The 21,106-nt window shown below is 38.4% G+C and overlaps 1 protein-coding gene across 3 annotated transcripts in view; it reads right to left on the reverse strand.

The window, feature by feature from the left end:
• CDK19 (cyclin dependent kinase 19) overlaps nucleotides 1–21,106 on the reverse strand; it is a 133,567-nt gene that overhangs the window by 65,188 nt on the left and 47,273 nt on the right. For all 3 annotated transcript variants that reach the window (XM_064508884.1, XM_064508882.1, XM_064508883.1), the window contains 2 exons: nucleotides 13,400–13,510; nucleotides 3,207–3,347 (listed from right to left, as the gene is read on the reverse strand). In XM_064508884.1, coding sequence (XP_064364954.1) covers nucleotides 3,207–3,302 — 96 coding nt within the window. In that variant the 5' untranslated portion in view covers nucleotides 3,303–3,347; nucleotides 13,400–13,510. The remainder of the gene's footprint in view (nucleotides 1–3,206; nucleotides 3,348–13,399; nucleotides 13,511–21,106) is intronic.

Raw genomic sequence — 21,106 nt, forward strand, 5'->3', positions numbered from 1 at the left:
CATGTACTGCTTTAAATGTTATAGTAACAGTAAGGAAAGTTACAGTTAAATATTTTTAACTGACAAAAAACTAACAGCTTATCAAAAAAATTCTTAAAAGCCACTTAACACCTTTCAGCCACTTTCAGGAAAATAAAGCCAGAAACAAGATGAAATAATCCTGGTATTACTAGAAATTAAACTATACACTGCACTAACTTATTTTCATAAAAGTACGAGGGTAAGTATATTCAGAGCTGCAACCTGTCTCAGTTTGGGCACTTTCATAAATTTGGACTCATATGGAAAGAGTTTAACCTGACATAAATCTTACATCAGAAGAAATGAAAGGAAACAGAAATCACAATTTTGTTTTTAAAGAACACTTGCACATTCAGCTAAGAGTTAAAAGGTGCGTTTTAACAATAAACTATTCTGATCTAACGCTACACAATGCCAGAACACCCTGCTCTGCTTTCTGCCACCACCTCCAACCTCACGCTTCTCTGGCACCAGCTCCAGTATATTCCCAACCTCCCCGTGAGCTCACTCAGGGAGCCAATCCTGCAGAAAACTAGCTTGTCAGGAAAAAGGTGAGTACCTCCCTGCTGGTTTAACCCCCAAATTTGCTCACAGGAAGTATCACTGGCCAGCCCGCTAAAAGGGGTGGCAGCGCCCAGTGGTATCGAAGAGGGGAACGAGACTGTCTCCTTGTGGTGGACATTAGCTCAGTCCAAGGACATGCTACTTTTCGCAAGCCTCCAAGTTCAGCAATTTTATTACTCCATAACAATTTTACTGGCTCTTACTGACCTTAAAAGTAACTTACCAGTAACAATTTTCAGGTATCTAAAAACACTGATCCACCGAGTACCCGAGGTGTTTTCTAAAGAACACTCTGTATTCTCGTTTCTTTAAAATCGCTTGATTCAAGACAACAGCAAACTAAGACTTGAACAATGTTCCTCAGATACTTCCAGCAAGTACTCCAGCAAATACTTAATCTCTCATATTTCTGCTTTTTCATTGGCATTTTTACTAAATAAATTCTAAAAATCATTTCCACAGCTAACTGAGGAGAATTTTACTAATATTATGATAAATACTGTTAGAGAACCTGATTCTTTTTTTAAAATACAATGAAATAAACATAACCTGACTTTTATGGACGTCACTGTCTTTGGTCTACATCCAAATGCATGCTAAAAATAATAAGAACAGAGTTATATTAAACTAGTAAAGTACAAGGTGTCTCCATGCAAAATACTGGTTTGCATAAGACAGAAAAATATTTTTCCAGAGAATGTAAACTAAACCAGCTAAGGAAAAAAACACCAGACAAACAACTCTCAGTATTACAAAGACATTGAAGATTTAGTATTTACGTATCATGCCAGAAATGGATTCTAGTGAAATGGTGCCTGAGGTACCATTTTTGGAACTAAAAATCACAGATATGAGAATATGAATACAAGCTATAAAAAAATTTTGGTCAACTGAATATCAAAATGAGTTACTAAAATATTACATTAACTCCTAATTTCAAGAGCAGACCTGACACATCCAGATAAACATCAGCAGCTTTTGTATTATGTTCAAGATACAAAACACTGATTTGGAATACTTGAATTCTTCAGAAATCCACAATGATTTTGACAAAAGGCAAGAGACTCTGAATATGCCTTTAGATTACCAGCGTACATCAATTTTTAAGAGTTTTCATTTCTATCACTGAGGTGTCCAAGAATTAGTTAGTTTAAATTTATTCATACAACAAGAACACATTAGGTTTCACCGATTTATCTTCTTCCTTCTCAATTATGACAAACTCAGTCGAGCATCATTGTTCCAGTGATAAGAAAAATAGTCTTCCCTTTAATAAAAGCATTCATTACTTCCCAAAGCTCCAAGAGAACAGACATTAGACACCAGCTTTATTGCAACACATCAACAACAGATAAGACCTGTAAAGTAGCAGCACTAGTCATGCGAAACACCTGGTATTGTGGACTGGAAACAGCAACACTTAAAAGAAAATTCTCCAGGGTATTTGTTATTACTAACCTAGATACCATTTTGTATGTCCTACCAAGGTATGAAGTTCATATATGGCATTTTGAGGCTATGTATTTCATAGTTCTAACACATATGCTTCCTTTAGACATAGCTGAATATGGACTTTTCAGGTGTTTTCTTAAACCATATCTAATTACATTTCAACATGCTGCAGAAGCAACAGCAGTCTCTTTAGGAAAGTGAGAATTGTAGCATTAAAAATCAGAGTTGTACTTGCTTCCTGCTTTTGCTCATGGCTACTATTCCAAAGGCCAAAAAGAGCAAGCTTCTGGAGATGCATCACTCTCTTGACCTACGAGAGCAGCTATGAGAAATACGCAAATATAAGCAATGGTTTTACATGCAGATTAGACTACATTTTTGCCTTTCCTACTATTGATGTTACTCCACCAATGCAGCATAGCAATGAGAATGGATGTTGGCGTATCAACCATTATGATGTTTTTCTCAAGCCAAAAATTCTACTCATAACACAAGTGGCAGCATGCACTATACCTACATTAGTATTCCTCTTTTTGCAACCACTGGTGGCACTCCACCAAAGTATTAGGAGTGGTGGGAAACTTTAAGAGAGAAAAGGGTAACTAGGACAAGGCATTTGGCTGCCTTTGTAATTGGCATTCAACATAAAGAGCCACTTTAGGTCATGAGAAATTTCAAAGATGACAACTCTTTCACAGTGCTCTTCCCACGGTCAGAAAAAAATACCGCATGGAAAAGAAATACTACATGAAAAAACTACTCTTTCACTAGCTTTTATGATAAAGTGCACTTAAGCCAAACAATGTACAAACTATCAATCACTTCCCTAATTAAGTGCCTTTTCAAAGTAGTGCACAACCTTATAAGAACATTCAACATATATCAGCTGGCTCACGTACTGTTTTTGGATACTGATATCTGCAATCCTTCTACCGGATGTAGCGTCATTGTCTTAGTACAGATGACTCAGATAAAAACCAATGTGAAAACATAGTTTGTTTTCATGTTCGAGATCTCCACTGGTCTCCCACAACAATAACAGGAAGAGCTGTACGGATCGATAGGCAAGAATAGTAATAGGGACTCTTCTTCTCCTACCCATGAATATGCATGTAAAACTTTCTTAACGAGGTAAACTTTCTTAACGAGGTAAAATACGTAACACTTACCAGATCTCTATGAAGCACCCAGTTTGCATGGAGGTAATGGATTCCATCAAGGATCTGGTAAAGCAGTGATTTAACCATAGATCTTGGCAACTGCATGGGCTTTTTATTTGCTTTTGAGGCACGGTGAAATTTGATAATATGCTAGAAATAAAACAAGTAGAAACATGAAGAGCGTTAGATAAGTAAGAAGTTTTGTTAACTATAAACACTAAATAATGGAATGAAATACAAAGTTTGTTGAACTTTGCAATTGAAAGTACTAGTCACGTGCCCCCAATTTTCTTAAACTGTGTTTTGTTCTCCGAGTTGCTTTAAAAAGGGCTGTCGAGCTCTTCACAACATCTAAAGACTGGCTACTTACCTCCATCAAAAATTCTTCAACGTTCTCCTTCCTCCCTCCCTCCTCCCCATCTGGGATCCTCTTAGCCTCACAGCTACCAGAGCAGAAGCTTCCACACCAGCAGCAGGTACTGGGAAGATACCTGCACTTCACGTTTTCGCATCTTCCCTCCTCTCCAAAGACACTCGGGGCAGAGCACTTGCAACTACTTTTGTGTTCCCCCTCTAAATTGCAATCCCAGCAGATGAGATTAAAATAAACAAATAAAGCAAAAACCCCACACATGACAACATCAGGGTGAAATCGTGTACAAACATCTCAAAACGGCTATATTCTCACTGCAGAGCTTTGGCTGTAGATGTCAGTGGTGATGACAAGCTAGTGGCTCCTGGATTATAGAAGTCGGTCGGTCACTAGGGGACAGATATGGCTTGAGAACAAAGAGTGCAAAAAGGGACCCCGGCATGAATCAGCAGAAGGAATGACAAGGAGGAAAGGAAGAGACTGCTGAGAGATCATAAAGTATTCATAAACTAATTAATACTTATTGTAAGATCAGTAGAAAGAGCACAGCTTAGGTTTGGTTTTGCTACCCTGCACAGCACAAGAAGTGAAATTGGGTTTGGGGGGCTTTCTGTATTTTCAGTCCTCACAGAAGGTTGGACCACGAGAGGCACAAACCCTGTCTTAGCATCCTGTCATTCAGCATATTAGCCTACCCGCTTATTCAGATGAATATGTATCCTCTCCATGAGATGCAAAGAAGCACCTCGAATAACAAAACAGTTTTCAATTATATGGTTTTTGGAGGCTAGAAATTATAAAGGCAATTTGCATCTCTACTGAAAGCCAGTTTGGAATGCTAATCTCAACAGTGACAAGACCATTAATTACTCAGTTCTGTAAATAGGATTTGTCTAGTTCAGGATCTCCCTCCCTCCCCCCCACCCCCAGTGGCTCTGCCTTCAGTAGACCTCTGCTTCCCCACCACCACCATGTTTGCCACTTCTTGCTCCCCATGAAGACGGCAACGCTTCCCTCACAGTTACCGTTACCTCTGGCTGTCAGCAGTACTTCAGCCACCGTGCTTAGCGCAAGCTGCAGACATCCTCGTTGAGAGACAAACAAGCAAACGAACAAAATGCAGAAAACCCCAAATAAATCAACAAAAAACTGGCTACTGCCTATCCACATTGACGTTCCTATCGATCCTTCCACTGCTAAAACTACAACAATGATGGCTGTATATTAAGAAAAACATCTTGTACGGAAAAAAAAAAAATCTACAGGATCATCAGTTTTTAATACACAAACAAGGATTCGTAAACAAACCAAGCTCTTGGGACCCTATTCTTCAACTACTCTGAAAACTGTAAGGGATCATTTCCCTAGAAAATTCTTCTTGTTGTCACGTCATAAAAAGATTTTGAGTCAAAAACATCAACTGAAATACAGGAGGCCCTACTGCTGCTCACTGATTTATAAAGTGGCAACACTGCTACAACAACCAACTGCAGTAAGAAAAAATAATAATGATATAAAAGCAGCAACAGGCAAAGGTCACCACACAGAGACCCATAGACCAAGCCAAGTAACAAAAATGGAGCCCTCAAAAACATGCTACAAGTAGTCACTAAAAGGGACTAAAAACGGACTCCCCACAAAACACTATTCCTGATAATATGAAGGCATGTAGAAAATGAAAGTGGAAAAGGACTCCACGGGACAAAATGAAGAGCTATGGGGCACTCGCTAGGAACGCAATGCCCCAGCGCTCATGCAGCCTCCCAGGTAGAGAGACCCTTGCTGTCTGAGCTGTGGTTTTGGGGGAAGCGAGGGCCAGCTCTCTCCTTCCACGGGAACGCCTGTGCAATCTTTGAGGCAGATAAGCAGCTCCCCCTACCCTCACGCTGAGCCTAGGAGCCTAGGGTACGCGAGTTGTGGCTGAGCCAGAGCTAGCGTGGGGAAACCAGTGCAACGCTGAACCTAAGCTAAAACGCGCTGCCTCTCCGCCACCCCTGCCAGCTCAGGCCGGCCGCCGCGCTTGCACGGCTCACGTTTCGGGGCATGGCAGAGCTTGCTCGCGTTTGCCTGTGAAACACCACCCACGCACAGCCTGCGTTACCTCGCTCTGACAACGGTCTGTCCCACGGTCAGGAAGGCTCAGAAAGCACCCTCCTTCCTTTCTGCCTCGGGGCAAAGGAGTACGTGATTTTGTTTCTCCCGCCCCTCATGGCACTGCACGTAGTTTTAAAAGACCAGCTCACTTTGTTCCTGCCTTCTGCGGTGTTTTGTTTCAGTCTCCGTTTCTTGCAAAGCAATTGGAAACTATCGCTGTACCACCACAGCCAGCGCAAGGAAGAGAGGAGCTCCATCCAGCCTACTAGAAACACGTAGCAAATGGCTCAGATGACATCCAGTGAGGCGATCTGCAGGACAGGCCTACGCCACCTTCAAAATTTCCTATCCCCAAACATGGACACCAGCAAAATTCAGTGAAGAACACAAGAGAGATGTCAAACTGCCACAATAGCAGCAAGGGATTCAAATTTTTTTCTTTCAAAGATAACATAACTCTCTCCAAAGAGATTTTCCCTTAGATGTCTACATCTAAGCAAGGAGCTTCTCTGCTAATTTCAACTGCGCGCGTTTTTGAATTGCACAAGTATGAATTGCGACTGATAGCTTTGCTTTAAGCAGGCAACACCTCCATTAAATAAAATTCAGTTTCCTACAGAAGTGAATAAAAATTCTTGCTGCCAACTTACTCTACATTAGTCACAAGAGCACACTTGACTCCATGACAATTAAGATCTGAGCACTGAACTGAAATTAAACTAAAAATACACTGCAGGGCCAAATAGTTCAGGGAATTAAGATGCTGAATCTGTCCCATGCCACTGGAAGGAAGCCACTGCACTTGTGACCAAGTCCTATTCTCAGGAGGTTTGCGAAAAATCAGTTCTTCCAGTTTCTTGTATGCAAGTATCCATATAAAAAAAGACCATCACACAAGCAAGACTAAACAACTACTTTAACAGCAGCATCCATCTAAGAATCAGAAGAGCAAAGAGATGCCATTACTGACCCACATCTCTTCTACAGGAGGCAACGAGCAACCGTTCTCATTTCTTTATATTTTCAGAGATATACCTATATGACCCTACTATTGCTGTGTGAAAATATTGCCCAATTATTTCTATTTATTTATTTATTTAAAAGGCACAACAGAAATAAAGGAACAGTCGTAACTTGACAAAAGTCTCTCAGGTCAGGCAGAAATCAGGCATGGATCAGGCAGATCAGGTGTATCGTGAGCCCCAAAGCAAAGGATGCCATATTAGCATAACTACACTAAAAGAATTATAACCTGAGCAATTCTGCTGACCAGGTATAGCAGGGAGATGTGCTCTTTCCATGTCACAAAACATTTAAGATTTAACAATTTAAAGCCAAGACCTCAGCCACCAAAAAGGGTACAGCTGACAGCACAAGCTAGTATGTTCCTTATATGCAACTGCACTGCGCAAGTGAAATGACGCATTTGGTACCAGCTTCAGATCCTGAATAGTCCCAACATGCGGTCTTAAGTATAGCATGTAATAGCCATAATCTTAAGGCTAACAAGGGTTTGGATAACTTCAGTCCTCTGCAATATACAAAAATAGAGACACAGTGTTTTAAAAAAGGAATTATAACCAAGATCTTCCCCTTTCCCCTTCCCTCGATGACTGCCCTGACCGCTAGACTAGGGAACCATCCTCTCTCTTTCTAAGATTCAATAAAGCTTCCTGCACAGTGGAACAGCATTCCCACTGCCCTGGAAACTGGGAGTACAGACTTGAATCCCACCAGGTTATGGAGGTGACTGCATCCAACTAAGTGCTTTCATCTACCTTCAGCAGCAGTGGGACCTTCTCTTACATAAAGGAGTAGGAAAAGGAAATAAAAGGAAAGAAGCATTTAATTCTGAATGTGCTGACATTACAGAGTGCCCTATCCAGGTTCCTGGGGGTTATACCACTCTCTACGTGCCCAGCATGCTCTTGAAAGAGCACCCAGGACGGTCTGCAATGCTGCCTGGGGCCCAGGTGCTATAGGACGCCACAGCTGCTAACTTTAAAGTGTGCACGTTCCTTGCTGAATCTTGCCCACAGTGAATAACCATCGCAAACAAAACATAAGAACTTTCCACAATTTCATCAAGTCAAAAGGGCATATCTGTAGTGAGAAGATGAGCAGAGAGAGGGTGAAACAGCTTCAACATCCTCTCCATCTTTTTCCCCTGTCACTCACTATAGCTACCTTGATTCCCTATTCCTTCTGGTAGTGCCCCGAAAGCTGGGAAATACCAAGGCACATTCGGCAAGGCAGTCCAGGGAAGCCTTCATTGCCAGTGTGCGCTAGATCACTTGCTTACACGCAACAGCAGAGAAACCCCTCTCCAAGGTTATCCCACAATAATTTCAATTTTATTTGTTAGATCACTGTACATGACATTTTTACAGATTGTATAATTTGAGTTTTCAAACTGCAGGTAACAGTAAGTTCTCCTTCTGATACAACTAAGGAAACTGAAAATGAAAGTAGGAACATGTAAGTCATATGAGGTAAATGAAACTTGAAGAAACATCCGGTCTATTCAGCAGAAGTGGCCAACTCAGTTTCCCTTTGCAGGCAATTGTATTTTCAGATTCCCAAATATTAAAAACATACTGCCCCTGACTTGATTCCAAAACCTACAGAAAAAAGTTAATATTTTGAGACAATTGTATGCTTTCACTTTTGAAAATAAATACAATGTAGAAATTTTTCCACTTCTTTTATATACTTTGCTTTAGATTTAAACAAGACATAAACGTTGTGGCAGTAGCTTTAAGTCTGATTTATAAATAAATACTTCACTCACCAACATTAAAATATAAAATTATTACCCCTCTAGAAAATTAATGAGGTTTCCAGATGCTTTCTGTAATTTGCTGTTTACAATCTCTGTGACTATAGGTCTTATTTACTAACTGCATATTCCTCTTTTTCAACTCCAAAAAAGGTGTAACAAAATTGAGAGGAAAAACTGGACAAACAGGCTTACTTCAGCAAGACTTTATCAAAATTAAGTTTTATCAAAGCCAAGACCGTATAAACGGCAACATATAAAAAAATAAAACAAATCTAGGCAATATAATTATACGGTTGTGACTCTTTCTTTGAAATAGCGTTCAACCTCTTTGATTGCGCATCTGCTACGTTATTTTCTGAAGTGTCCTAAGGAGCTTGAAAATTGGCTGATGAGGAACAACATACATTTTCCACATCTTCCACCATAAATAATGCAAGACAATATATACAGCAAAACCATTTAATTTGTTCCATGAAAACCCCTAGTATTTAGCCAATATTTAAATTAGCATTCAACAAGGTCCTAACCTAATTTTAGTCTGCTTTAAGGAAGTCAAGCAGATGCAAACTTATTCTATTTTTGCGTCAACCCATTCCTGAGTCCAATAACTGCTGTTCAGTATGACAGAGGTTAAAATAAGTAAATAAGTTAGACCTCAAAAGTTTTCATGAAAATAGGAAGTCAGTTAAAGGCGATATTTTACACATGCCTGACAAAAAGAAGTTACAGCATGAGCTCCCACCTCAGTGACGTACGATGATCCACACAGGAGCTCAACTTCAAGATACAAATCGCTCAAAAACCTGGCTTCTTGAACCCTACTGCTCAAGGAAATGTTTGTTTTATATTGCACAAACCTCTATCAAATGCAAACACAATCGTGGCAACCTGGACGAACTATAGCATCCCACTCTCCCTGACGAAGTAAGTCATCTCTCTGCATCCATATCTTAGCAAAACTCATCTTTCTATTCAATCCCTAGTCCAAGCTTTGGGAATAAAGCAGAATTATGTAAGGCATTTCCAATGCACTACTAAACAAGTATAATGATGTTTTATTACTCAAGAGGCTGAAGTTTAGACACACATGAAATCTGTCCCAGGGTCAAGAGGAAAATTCAGATTGTATCGTTTCAAGTATCATTTTAAGCAATAAAATGATTTTTACCCTCTCTCTTCAGCAATCCATACTGAAACAAAAGTGACCATCACAGAGAAGTTTTAAATGAAAAGCACCTAAAAAGCTATGAAAAATAAATCAAAAATCTAAGGTGGTATAAAAACTGAACGTGCACTGTTTGCACAGTTTTCAAACACAGGGAGACAAGACAGCCTCAACTAACCCGAGTAACATTTGTTTGCAGAGGGCATTTTAAGCAACAGTGAAGGGAGCTTTAGTCCACTAACTTTTGCCAAAGTTAACTTATTGTAAATACACTTTTTAAATGAAAAAAATAAGCTTTGAAGCATAGAGCAAACATAAATAGATTCAGTAGCGTTTTCCCAAGTTTTCAGAGGTCTTTCAAGTTCTTCTAGATTATTCTGAAATATTTAGGTCTTCACAACTTCATACAATAATAAAAAATAAAAATAAAATAAAATAAACAGAATACAACTACCCTATCCAGTATATCTGGAATACTGTAAGTATTCAGGACACTCTGTCCACATCAATTCTTTACAAACTTTGTGCTTTTATACCCATGTATCTGTCTTTGGAGCTCTGCCCCTATCTGTTGTCTTCTCCAATTCTCATGCCCCAAGATACAGAAACCCCTACAACTTTGCCAGAAAAAGCAAATGAAATAATCCAAGAGTTTTGCAACAAGTGAATTCTCAGAGCAGTCTGCTATCCAAAAGGTACGCTGCTGCTGTCTATAAAATCCAACCATTATTTTCATATCAAAAAAGATCCTATCCATTATATTTGCAAAAGGATAAACCATGCCATAAAGAAAACATCCCATAACGGTGGCTGATGACAAAAAAATTGTAACATTAAGGCAAGCAAAAGCCCACCCCAATTCCCTCTTCTTCAGCAACAACTAATAACCAAGAAAATCGTAGGAAAATTATTTGTGGATTACACTGAGAATTACGAGGAAAAAAAAAGTAAGTAACTGTTACAAATCCATTGGTTAAAAGAATTGCTATATTTTTAGACATTCTTGCCTGTAACTTTATGAATGGTTGTGTAATATAATTTGAGAGGTGATGAAGGAAAAAAATCTTTCATAGGCTTAGTCATTAAACAGTGAATGTTTGTGGGCAAGGACAACGTAAGTCTTCACCAGTACCAGTCAAAAGTAGTTCTAAATTAGCATAGGTTTCCTCATCCCTTGGTAATGGTACCAACAGAAGTTACAGCAAATTATAAAGTATGCTGCTATCTATACTTAAATTTCAGATTTGAGCAGTCTAACTCTTGGGAATGAAACACAAAGTTTTTTTTTTTTTTCTCTCCTAAGTTCTTGCTCACTATAAAAGAACTTTTTAATAAGCTTAATTGGCACCATCACTTTTCTTCATTAGAATGGGACAATTTTTTTCAGTATTACAAAACAAACAGAGTAAGATAGCATCTAATACAGTTTATTCATCTCTTGCCAAATGTTTCCAGTAGAGAAGCCCAAAATTTAATGATTTTAATTAATATGATGTTTGTAAGTGATGAGCATTTACTCCTCTCACTGAAGCCAATCAGAGTTATGAAAGCTGGGCAGCTTTGTATGTAAGGCCAATTCCCATACTTAAAGACAAATTTTGGTAATCAAGTTTAGATGCCTACATTTGAAACTGTTGGTCTCTCTGAATTTACATCTCTCCAGTGAGAGCACAACTATCATTCCAAAATTTAAATCTTTTCAAACGGACACCCACATTGAATAGACTTATTTTGCTTTCATGTAGTGCTGTGGGGGCACATGGTGCTGAACAGCGACAAAATGTGCCAATTCCCTACCAAATCTCTACCCCAAAGAACTGAAAGTGCACAAGCTGTAAAGCACAGGAAATGCAAAACACAACACAACACAGACAGAATGACAAGTGGTTATTATACTGAAATGTGTTACAAAATAAGTGGATTTTCAGGAGTTTTTTTGAAGGAGGATAGTGAAGGATCTTTACGTACGTTAATTGGGAGGCTGTTCCATGTGTAGGAGGCAGCGTGGAAAAAGACACAAAGTTGGGAGTGAGCAAAAGAGACAAAAGGGGAATTTAAGAGTGATGCTTGGGAGGTGCTGACGGTAAAGAAAATGAGGACCAAGGTTAAGCCAGAACCACGAGTGCCTTGAATATGGCTAACTTTATGCAAAGGAGGAAAAAAAAAAAAATAAGGAATTCCTGTAAAGGCTTAAGAAGCAAGGAAACATGAGCAAGTATACAGAAAGGGAAAGTGATTTGTGTAGCATGTTCCATAGAAAAAAGAGTTAGGAAGTGTGAGACCAGTTCACATCAAATAACTAGTGTAACAAACATTCAATCTCAAATAATGTAAAAGAATTAACTATATTGAGATTATTACCAAAACCTAGCCAGATGTAGGGAGCAGTAAGAACATTAGATTGCAGTGATTCTTTATCTAAGACTGTTAAATCACATGAAAAATCACCACATAATGTAAAAACCACATGCCCAAAATAAACTTAAATAGAAGAGGTTAGAAAAAAGGGGTTTTAAGCCTGCCACTCGATATAGCAGTAAAATTTTGCAGTTGCTCTATAAAATGAGTAAACTCAATTGATGCACAAATAAATTAAATTCTGTCCATATAGTTTTATGCTGTTGCATTCCTATTCATCATCTCTGTCATCAATTGTGAAAAATACAAAAACTCTCAGTGTACACTGAACTTTGATGAAGAAGACTTTAAAAATGCAAAGCTGCTACCCTACAAGAGAAATCAAATTAAACAATTTTTAAGCATATGAAGGACGATGAAATCTCATGACCTGATTTGTCCTGAGCCAAGTAGCTTTTTACCTTAGTAAAGGTAAAAAAACCTTACCTTTAGTAAGTTTACTTACTTCCAGATTACAATTTTATTTGTGTCACTGAGAAGTACATATGTATTAGCTATTGAGAGCTAAGTACAAATAATTAAGCAATTTGTCAGTAACATCGGTAATGGCAACTTCTATACTACCGAAGCCTTAAAAAGCAATAATATTATCACTTTGCCTTCTTGCCAATATTTTCAAAGGAATTATAAACACATTTATTACTCTTAGCAAATGTTTGATATCTCTTTGGCTCAAACCAAAACCCAGGTTCAAGCATCTTCCACCTTACTGATAGGTGTAGAGCTTGAATATATATATATATGGGTTCAACTCATATGTCACTGATGCTTACCTTTAGAACAGATGAAATCAAACCCTATCACACTTTGCTGGAAACTTAAAAATTGACTTTTAAGTCTCTACTCCTTTTCCATATAGTGATAGCATACCAGTAGGCCCAATTAGCCAGTGCTTACTTTATTTTCATCCCACTCATACGGATATCTCAAATTCACCAGTTAAAATTAATGATTGAATGTTGGCGACTTTCATGACATCTCAGGGAAAGGAGTCAGTAAAGCACTCTCTCACCCTCTCTGTTACCTTTTCTTTTGTAAGCCATAGGAAAAAGAAAACATTAAAGACATTTCTAATCTCTATTATAATACATTTCAACTTAGGAATACTTTCTTTAACTCCATCCAAATCTTCTAGGAAAACTCTGTTTTGGCTTAAAAATGAAATCTGACATTTTAAAAATTCTCCGCAGCCTTTTGTAGGTTTTGAAGGGAAGATCAAAGTAGACGGAGAACAGGATGTCAGTTAGACCCTTAATTACAGAGCAAAAGAATTATGTATCTCTGCATTATGTGAAGGTACACCATACACACTTCAGTTTGTTCAAGCTCGTATTACGCTATCTCAAACACTCAGGCAAATCCGTACTTACCCACAGATCATGTTCAGCATAGTCAAACAGCAGCCAAACCTTTCTGTCGCTGTGAGAAAGGAAAACCTTCTGTAACGCAATCACATTAGGGTGCTTCAGCTCTCGTAAAAGCTGCAAAGAAACAGGAAAAAAAAATGTTATTTCTGCTCCTGATAAAAACAAACAAAACAAGCAAGAAAAACAGGTGTCTTACCACACCTAAATAAACAAGTAATTCAGGACATACTGTAGCCGTGCAAGCAGCTCCCAAGAAAGCAAGGGTACAGCTACACAAACCAACTGCTGAGTGTTAGTTAACACAAATTTATTGCACATGAGCAGTCGCCACTGCAACTGCTTGAATGCACACTCTATTTGGGATAAATGCAAGTTAGCTAAGGCTTCTTTCAAAGAGGGGTAACCAGCACAGATATATTCTGGATTTAAAAACATGCATGCAGACAATTATGGCAGATACTAAGGGTGAAGATTCATTAGTTTCTCTCTCACTAACTTATTCACCTAGCTCAATCCTAAAACAGGCCCTAGAAAAAAAAGATGCCAGCAGTTCAATGCATTATCTTCAAAAAGTCAAAATGAGGAGGATATCAAGAGCCTCTGTTGTGCAGGTCCCTGTTCTACAGAGTTGACCACTGCTAGCTACGCTTCCCCCTTTCCCACTCTCAGCACACCCCGCAAAAATAAGAAGTTATTTGAGAAAGTATGCAGGACACGTTACGTGTTTCCCAAGTTGACACAGCTGTACGTCCATACATATCTAAGCCCATAGGCGCGCAGCCATTCATTTATCCCAGATTCTATCTTAAAGTAAGAAACGCTCTAGCATTCAAACGTAACAGCTCTCTTGTCAAAGAAACATCGTTACGGCTACAAAGGTGAACATCAGAATTTAAAAATGCCAGAGCAAAGCCTGTGCAACTGTACTTTTCTCTGTTCATATGCATGATACAGTGTTTGATAACCACACAATTATCACGTTACGGTACAATTTCTTTTGCACGGGATCCCTGCTTTACTTGCATGGAAGTCTGCAGAGCTCCTGCTGCCAAAGCAGGAAGGTCATTTCAAAGGAAAGCTTACCAAAAACTGTTAGGAAATATTATTCTTAGCCTTGTTCTGAGAAGTATCTAAGCCATTATGATTCATATTTAAAATACGCACAGAGGCAAGCCAGAGAAGGCTGACCACTTCAGCCCCAATGGTGAAGCCTGCCAAGGTCACATGAAAACGAAAGCAGCACCTCACGCAGGAGCTATTGAGCAACTTTAAAAGCAACCAGTGCTGGCTAGAACAAGAAGTACCCAAGGCATCAGATACTGGGCAATCAGGATTTGAACCCTCTTGTAAATAAGAAACAAGCCCCTATTTGCATCGAGAAGGGCCATCACCTTCAAGGTGTCCACAAGGATAAAGGCTCCAATACGAAAGAGCAATCACAGCTAACGGAGTCACAGCACATCAGCTGAGACGTGCTACGCGAGCGCGTGATCTCGGCTCCCGGCTGATACAGCCAGCAGCACAAGGGAGGTGAGTAGCTGTTTTCAGAGCCCCAAAGCGAAGACGGAGGGAACGGCATAGTTGGAAAGAGGAAGCCAGCATGAAGTCCTTGCCACGAAGGGCTGAGGCACTCTCGTCTCCATCTGCAGGACCTAAAGGCAATCAAGTCTCAGACCTTTTGACTAACAAAATTTCTTTAAATAAGAGCCATTATTAATAGATAAGGAAGAGCCACAGCAGCGTTGAAACTTCTGCAACTAACGATTAAACTTCTGACACTCCTAAAAGCGTAAAGCTACAGCCTGGGTACTCGTACAGTAACGCCATCCACCCTTCTTTTAATGCTTGTTTCAACGACTGTTCAGTACTTCAGAAAGGAGCCCGGGATCAGTGCCACGTGCCAGCAAGCCCAGGTCCCACAGCTCCTACACCCATAATTAGCCAGCACATGAAAGCATGCCCATCTGATGAAGTCACCCGTCGGCCAGATGAGATCAGTCCTCCAAAGGAGCCGGCAAGCAACGCTTCCAAAAGTACCACTCTCTCGCAAGCACTATTTTTTTTAAGATACTGCATTCACAAAAATGATTGATCACTTCTGTTTTATCTGAAAATTGCTTGCATCTGCAGCATGACTATATAAGTTACTGAGCATTGGTTTCTAACGGTGAACCAGTAACCAAAGTATGTTACCAGGCTTATTTGAGAGGGAAGTCTTTCACTTTTTTTTTTTTTTTCACTTTACAGAAAAAGACACAAGATGCTGATTTGGGGGGGGGGGAATGAACAGGATTAATTTTAATTTAGATTCTCCTTTGGCCATGCAAGTATCTGCCAAGATAAGAGATCTTCTAAATATTATTACAAATGCTTAAATCTATTCCAGTTTCCCAAGCAAACTGAATCATTTCTATGCTTTTCGTACCCTGCGGGAAATGATTTCTTCCTTTTGTTTCTTCCTCTCATTGATGTTAATGATTTCTAGCTCTAACAAGAGAGAAGCTGCCGTCTATCGAACTGAGCAATAGTTATTTCCAAGCATCACTTATGTGATATATTAAAATCATTTAAATTCACTTAACAAATAGTAATATTAAACTTATGGAACTCTAAATTAATACAAATCTAGAGATTAAGAAAAAAATAGCAGCATCACATTAAATTTCTATGAGAAAGCAGTTTCTACTATTACTAAAACCACTGAAATATGACAATCTTTTAATCTATTGAAGCCTGTCCTAGGGAGATTTTAGAGCTCTTTGCTTTAGTGGGCTCATAAGCCTGCCGTCGACAGCATATATCATGACAACCGTATGCTGTGACATGTTCAGAAAACAATTTTTAAACTAGAAAAAAATCTTACAGCAGACATTATTAGATTTTTTTAATTATCATTAAATTTTCCTTAAAAACACTATTTGCAGCAATCTGGATATAAAATAATTCTAACCCCTTTAAAAAAAAAATGAAATAAAGCATTCTCTCAAAACAACTAAAAACTCCGCAGGAAAAAAAAACAGCTGGAGAGAATAACTCCATATCAAATGCTAGCATATAATAAAGGAGGTAACAGAAATACTATGTACAGCACAGGAATATAAAAGAATGCCTAAAGTTCTCTGCATTAACTGAAAGATACTACACAAAAATGAGCCAGGAGTATGTGCATATCCTGGGATCCTAAGGAACAACACTGTTAGCGCCACTCCAGAGAGAGAAATTTTACGTAGCAGTGGTCACCTATCAGAGCAGCCCGATTAATAAATGAAACCTGCAAGGCAAAAAAAAAAAAAAAAAAAAAAAAAAAAAAAAAAAAAGCGCCATGAAAAAGGAAGATGCTTTCACATTAAAAAAAAAAAAAGGTAAATTTAATCTTCAAAACAATACTATATATTCACTTAAAATGAGTAAACTATTTTTACTTCCTCTTTTTCCTCTTTTGATTCAACTTAGATGAAACCACAAGCATCCTTATCAAAACCCAGAATTTTTCCACATGGCCAGAATCAAACTGTTAGTGATATGATCTTACAGACTGATTTTTTATAAAAAGCATTGCGAAGAACTACATTAGTTTTATACTACATGGGTTGAGCTTCTGACATAAAACGTATGCATCTGACCTTAAGCTGAAGAATAGAGTACTACAAGGCAACAGAGAAAATGACCTCTGTAAAAAGGTATTACACTGTATTTTACAGCTACTGAATGCCTGTTTATAGCTGCAATCATAGATGGAAAGGGCTCCCACCAATTAATAGAGTTTGTTTGTGCACGTTACAGAAGCACACACTACCTGCCCATTTTTCAAGTCTGTTCTGCTCTCAAAATAAATTAACATTCCTAAAGAATTTCAAGAGGCTACCGAGTAATTTTGCTAAACTCAATTGTAAATGAACAGATTAAAAGCAATCAGCTTAATTTTTAAACTTGTTACCTACATGATCATGAGATGTTCCTGATACTGTAACCGTAACGGCGGCAACAGCCTTATAAACACCATATATTTTCTGCTCAGGAACAGCAGTTATAAAACAAGACACTACACAAAACCTTACAAAAATATATTATCTTACAGTTATGTTTAAGAGGACACTCATAATTTAATACAGAACAGAACTGATTCCCTAAGTTAAATTCATTTTATATTTTTAATCAGACACTGACCCATATTAAAGATTAGATTGAAAATTTGTCAAATCCTATTATTCCATCTTACAGTATGTAACAGGAAATACTTGGAAGTTATCATTAAGAAAATTTAAATTAGTTTTTTAATCTTATCTATAGATTCTGTGCTCCAACAGATGAACAAATATGGGAAGACAACTCAATTTTTGTATTACTCTCACTTGTCTGTTTTAAGTGAATACTTGCAGTAGTTTTCATGAATAGTCATTTTGGAAGTGCTTTTGTTGTTTTAGCAAATAATGGATCTTTATACCTTCTTTTTCTACTGAACCACAACGCTAATGTAACAGCAGGACATGAGAAACTTCATGTAAAATGGAAAGTTTCAAACACAAAGAAGTGGCACATGACACAAAATAGAATATTTTAAAGACTTTGTTACGCTCTGGCAGCGAAGAGCATTGGTCCCAGCAGCGGGAGCTAGACCAGGGGGAGACATGGAAATCAAGAGATGACAAAGTTGAGACAAGTGTGCCAGAGACAAGTATTGACTAAGATTTAGCTAAAAATAAATCAGACACTTTGGAAACAGCGTTTTCATTTAAGCAGAGTGGAGGAAGCCAATAACATGGAAGTACAAAGATGTATTTAAAGCCATTTACATCATGATTATATCAACTATATACACTAACATCTTTTATGTTTTATTAGAAATTTGTCAATATTTAACTGCTACACCAACCTTTTACCTGTATTGTCACTAATATTTTTCTAAATGGTTTCATAACTATGCATTGCATGAAAGGAAGTAAAGGTTGCATCTAGTTCTTTAATCAACTCCAATCTTGAAAATAAAGGCATAACTCATCTCATATTAAATTTGCTACTTGTACTTTTTTTGACAATTTCTGCTTAGAAAGGAATGGCACCTTCTAGTACTTTTAGGTATGTTGAGAATGAAACTGACCTGAAATTTGTTGAATAGAGGAGAAGAAATAATTTGTAAATGTGCTACCCAAACAGGAGATCCAGGGCAGAAGGGGAGGGGGAAAAAGAAGTTGTAACACCACAGTGAAATGCACTGAGATGAGACTTCAGCCTAGTCAAATGCCTCCCCACACAGTTTCACCCTGCTGCTCCTGTTAGCCATTAGGTTAGCTGTCACATGCCAAATACCTCTCGCATTGAAGCCATGCACCTTTTTCTGAAAGGGATGCACGCGCGTTCCTCACCATAAGCACGCTTCACAAAACGTGCATTTCAGCCGCACTGGGATCCCTATGGACAAGAGAGACGTTAAATCACTGTCGACAACTTTTCTGCACCACAGGTCACTGTATGGACTTCAGCGACAGAAAACGCAGGAAAGAAGCATAGCTGTAATACTGGTTTTCTTAGATCCTGTGCAGAAGTAAATCATCCTGGAGACTCGGTTAATTCAAGTCCAAAGCCAGAAACAAGAACCTGATACACTCTTGTCATGTATTACATTCCTGTGTATTTGACTGCATTTTATAACAAGATAAAAACCTGAATGTAAGAAGGAGTCACACTACTAGAATTTATTACCAACAGAACACAGCAGCATATTTTAATAGCACTTTAGCCTATTGTTCCTCTAAAATTTAACTTCCATTATACCAAACTTGCAATAAAATGCTAATAAAAAATTGTTTCAGGTGAGTAGTGGTATATTTCTTTCGTGGTGACAGCATACAAAGCAGTTTAGCCAAAAAGTCATTGAGTAAGGCTGTCCTGTGCAGTGTCTTTCTTGTAAACTCACTGTGTATTTTCTAATTATTTTTCTGGTCAAGAGAACTGTACAAGCGCCTTCACTTGTCGCAGCTTTTAGTGCTTGGCTCAAATTGCGAAATGTTGCATTTGGATAGCCCAGAGAGCATGAAACAGCCTGTAGGATTCCTGGCAGCCGCACGGCATACGTCTGAGAGTTAGTAACTTCCTCTGCTATCTGTTGAACATCCATTCAACACTAAGGATTTCCCTTATAAGCGAATGTCTCTCATCCCAAGGGAGGAGCAGGGATCATGACGGGAAAGTTGGTGATGTCTCAGGAAAAGTTAAGCTGAATCAGGATCGGTACAGAAGCCAAAAATGTTGGAAATCTGAAGTGTCAGGAGTCAAGCTGAGCTAGGCTGGAAAGTGAAAATAAACAGGGAAGATCCTCCAGCCAAAGAGAGAAAGAACACAAAAGTGAGTCAAGTGGGATATAATATAGCTTAAAGATGAATGAAAGTTCTAAAATATTTTACTTCAGTTTTAAATGACAACTGTGATACTGCCCATGGAAACAAAGAATGCACAGATAATGGAAAATAAGTAGAAATTAGTACAAGTCAGATACAAGCAAAACTCCAGCTGGGGTGTATCGCATGATTAGCAAACATAGCACATGCATTTATGAAGGAGACGATGAGACAGGGCACTTGCAGACTGTTATTCCAAAAGAAGTGTCGTGCAAAGTTTTAAAAAACATTTTGAAACAATAAAGGAATGGAGAAAAATGCCTTAAAGACATCAAACTGGCCTGACTTTCTCCTCTGATAACTAGCTTTCCACACAACTGGAAGATTTGCGTTCAGATTTCAGCTTTAAAAAAAGCATTTGGTATTCTGTGAGATGGGAAAGCTGGAAGAGCTTTCAGGTGAGCAAGAAATTGTGGAGTTATCATGGAACTGGTATTGTGATTATTAAGAAAACCCATCTTAGCACCAAAATCATCATGGTGGTAATGAAGTTATCTGATGAAATAAAAAAGACCAACTCTTCCTGAAAAAGGCAAAGGGTGATGAAAGCAGCAAACAACCTATCCTTTGATGGGGAGCAAAAAGCTTGCCCTATTACTGTAACAAATCAAATATCGAAAGAAAACAAGATTGACATCCACTAAAAGACAAGTGGGTGAGCAGCAAAGAAAGGCATAATTAAGCTAAATGGCAATGATGATACAAGAATGAGCAGATACAACTGATAACAGATATACTGATCCTGGAAGATGGTGTCTCATAATAGGAACAGTGACAATGTCTATGCAGTCCTGTGTTTTTATAAAAACTTTTATGAAAGCTGGGTTTGGTGGGGTTGTAATTGAGCATCGCCAGCAGATTTAAAAAAAAAAAAAAAAAAAAAAAAAAGTCACATACTGATAGCTAGCTCCGGAGTAATTTGTTTTAAACTTTGACCTTATCCTACAACTTGGCTGTCACTATACTATGCGAGTAACTTTTATGTGAAATAGGCTAGCAACTATGAAGTCTCTTGACCTTTAGAGGTATAGAAAATTACGCTTTTTTTCCCCACGGAAAGGCAGCTTCTGTGAGAAGGAGGGAGGAGAGTTATACTGTTACTAATGTAAAGAGAATGGTCACATACGAAGGTGTTCGGCACTTTGTAAGATGATCACGCAGTAGATTCATCAAGGAGGTGTCTTAACTCTCTCAGAAAAATACATTTTCACCATAGGTTAAACGATGCTTTCCAGCCACACACCTCCACAAGCAGAGTGAGGACAGATGCTTTCATCTCACTGTGAGGTAAAATAAGAAAAAAATATATATATAC

The sequence above is a fragment of the Dromaius novaehollandiae genome, chromosome 3 (genome assembly GCF_036370855.1).
Source record: "Dromaius novaehollandiae isolate bDroNov1 chromosome 3, bDroNov1.hap1, whole genome shotgun sequence".
In the NCBI taxonomy this organism is placed as follows: Eukaryota; Metazoa; Chordata; class Aves; order Casuariiformes; family Dromaiidae; genus Dromaius; species Dromaius novaehollandiae.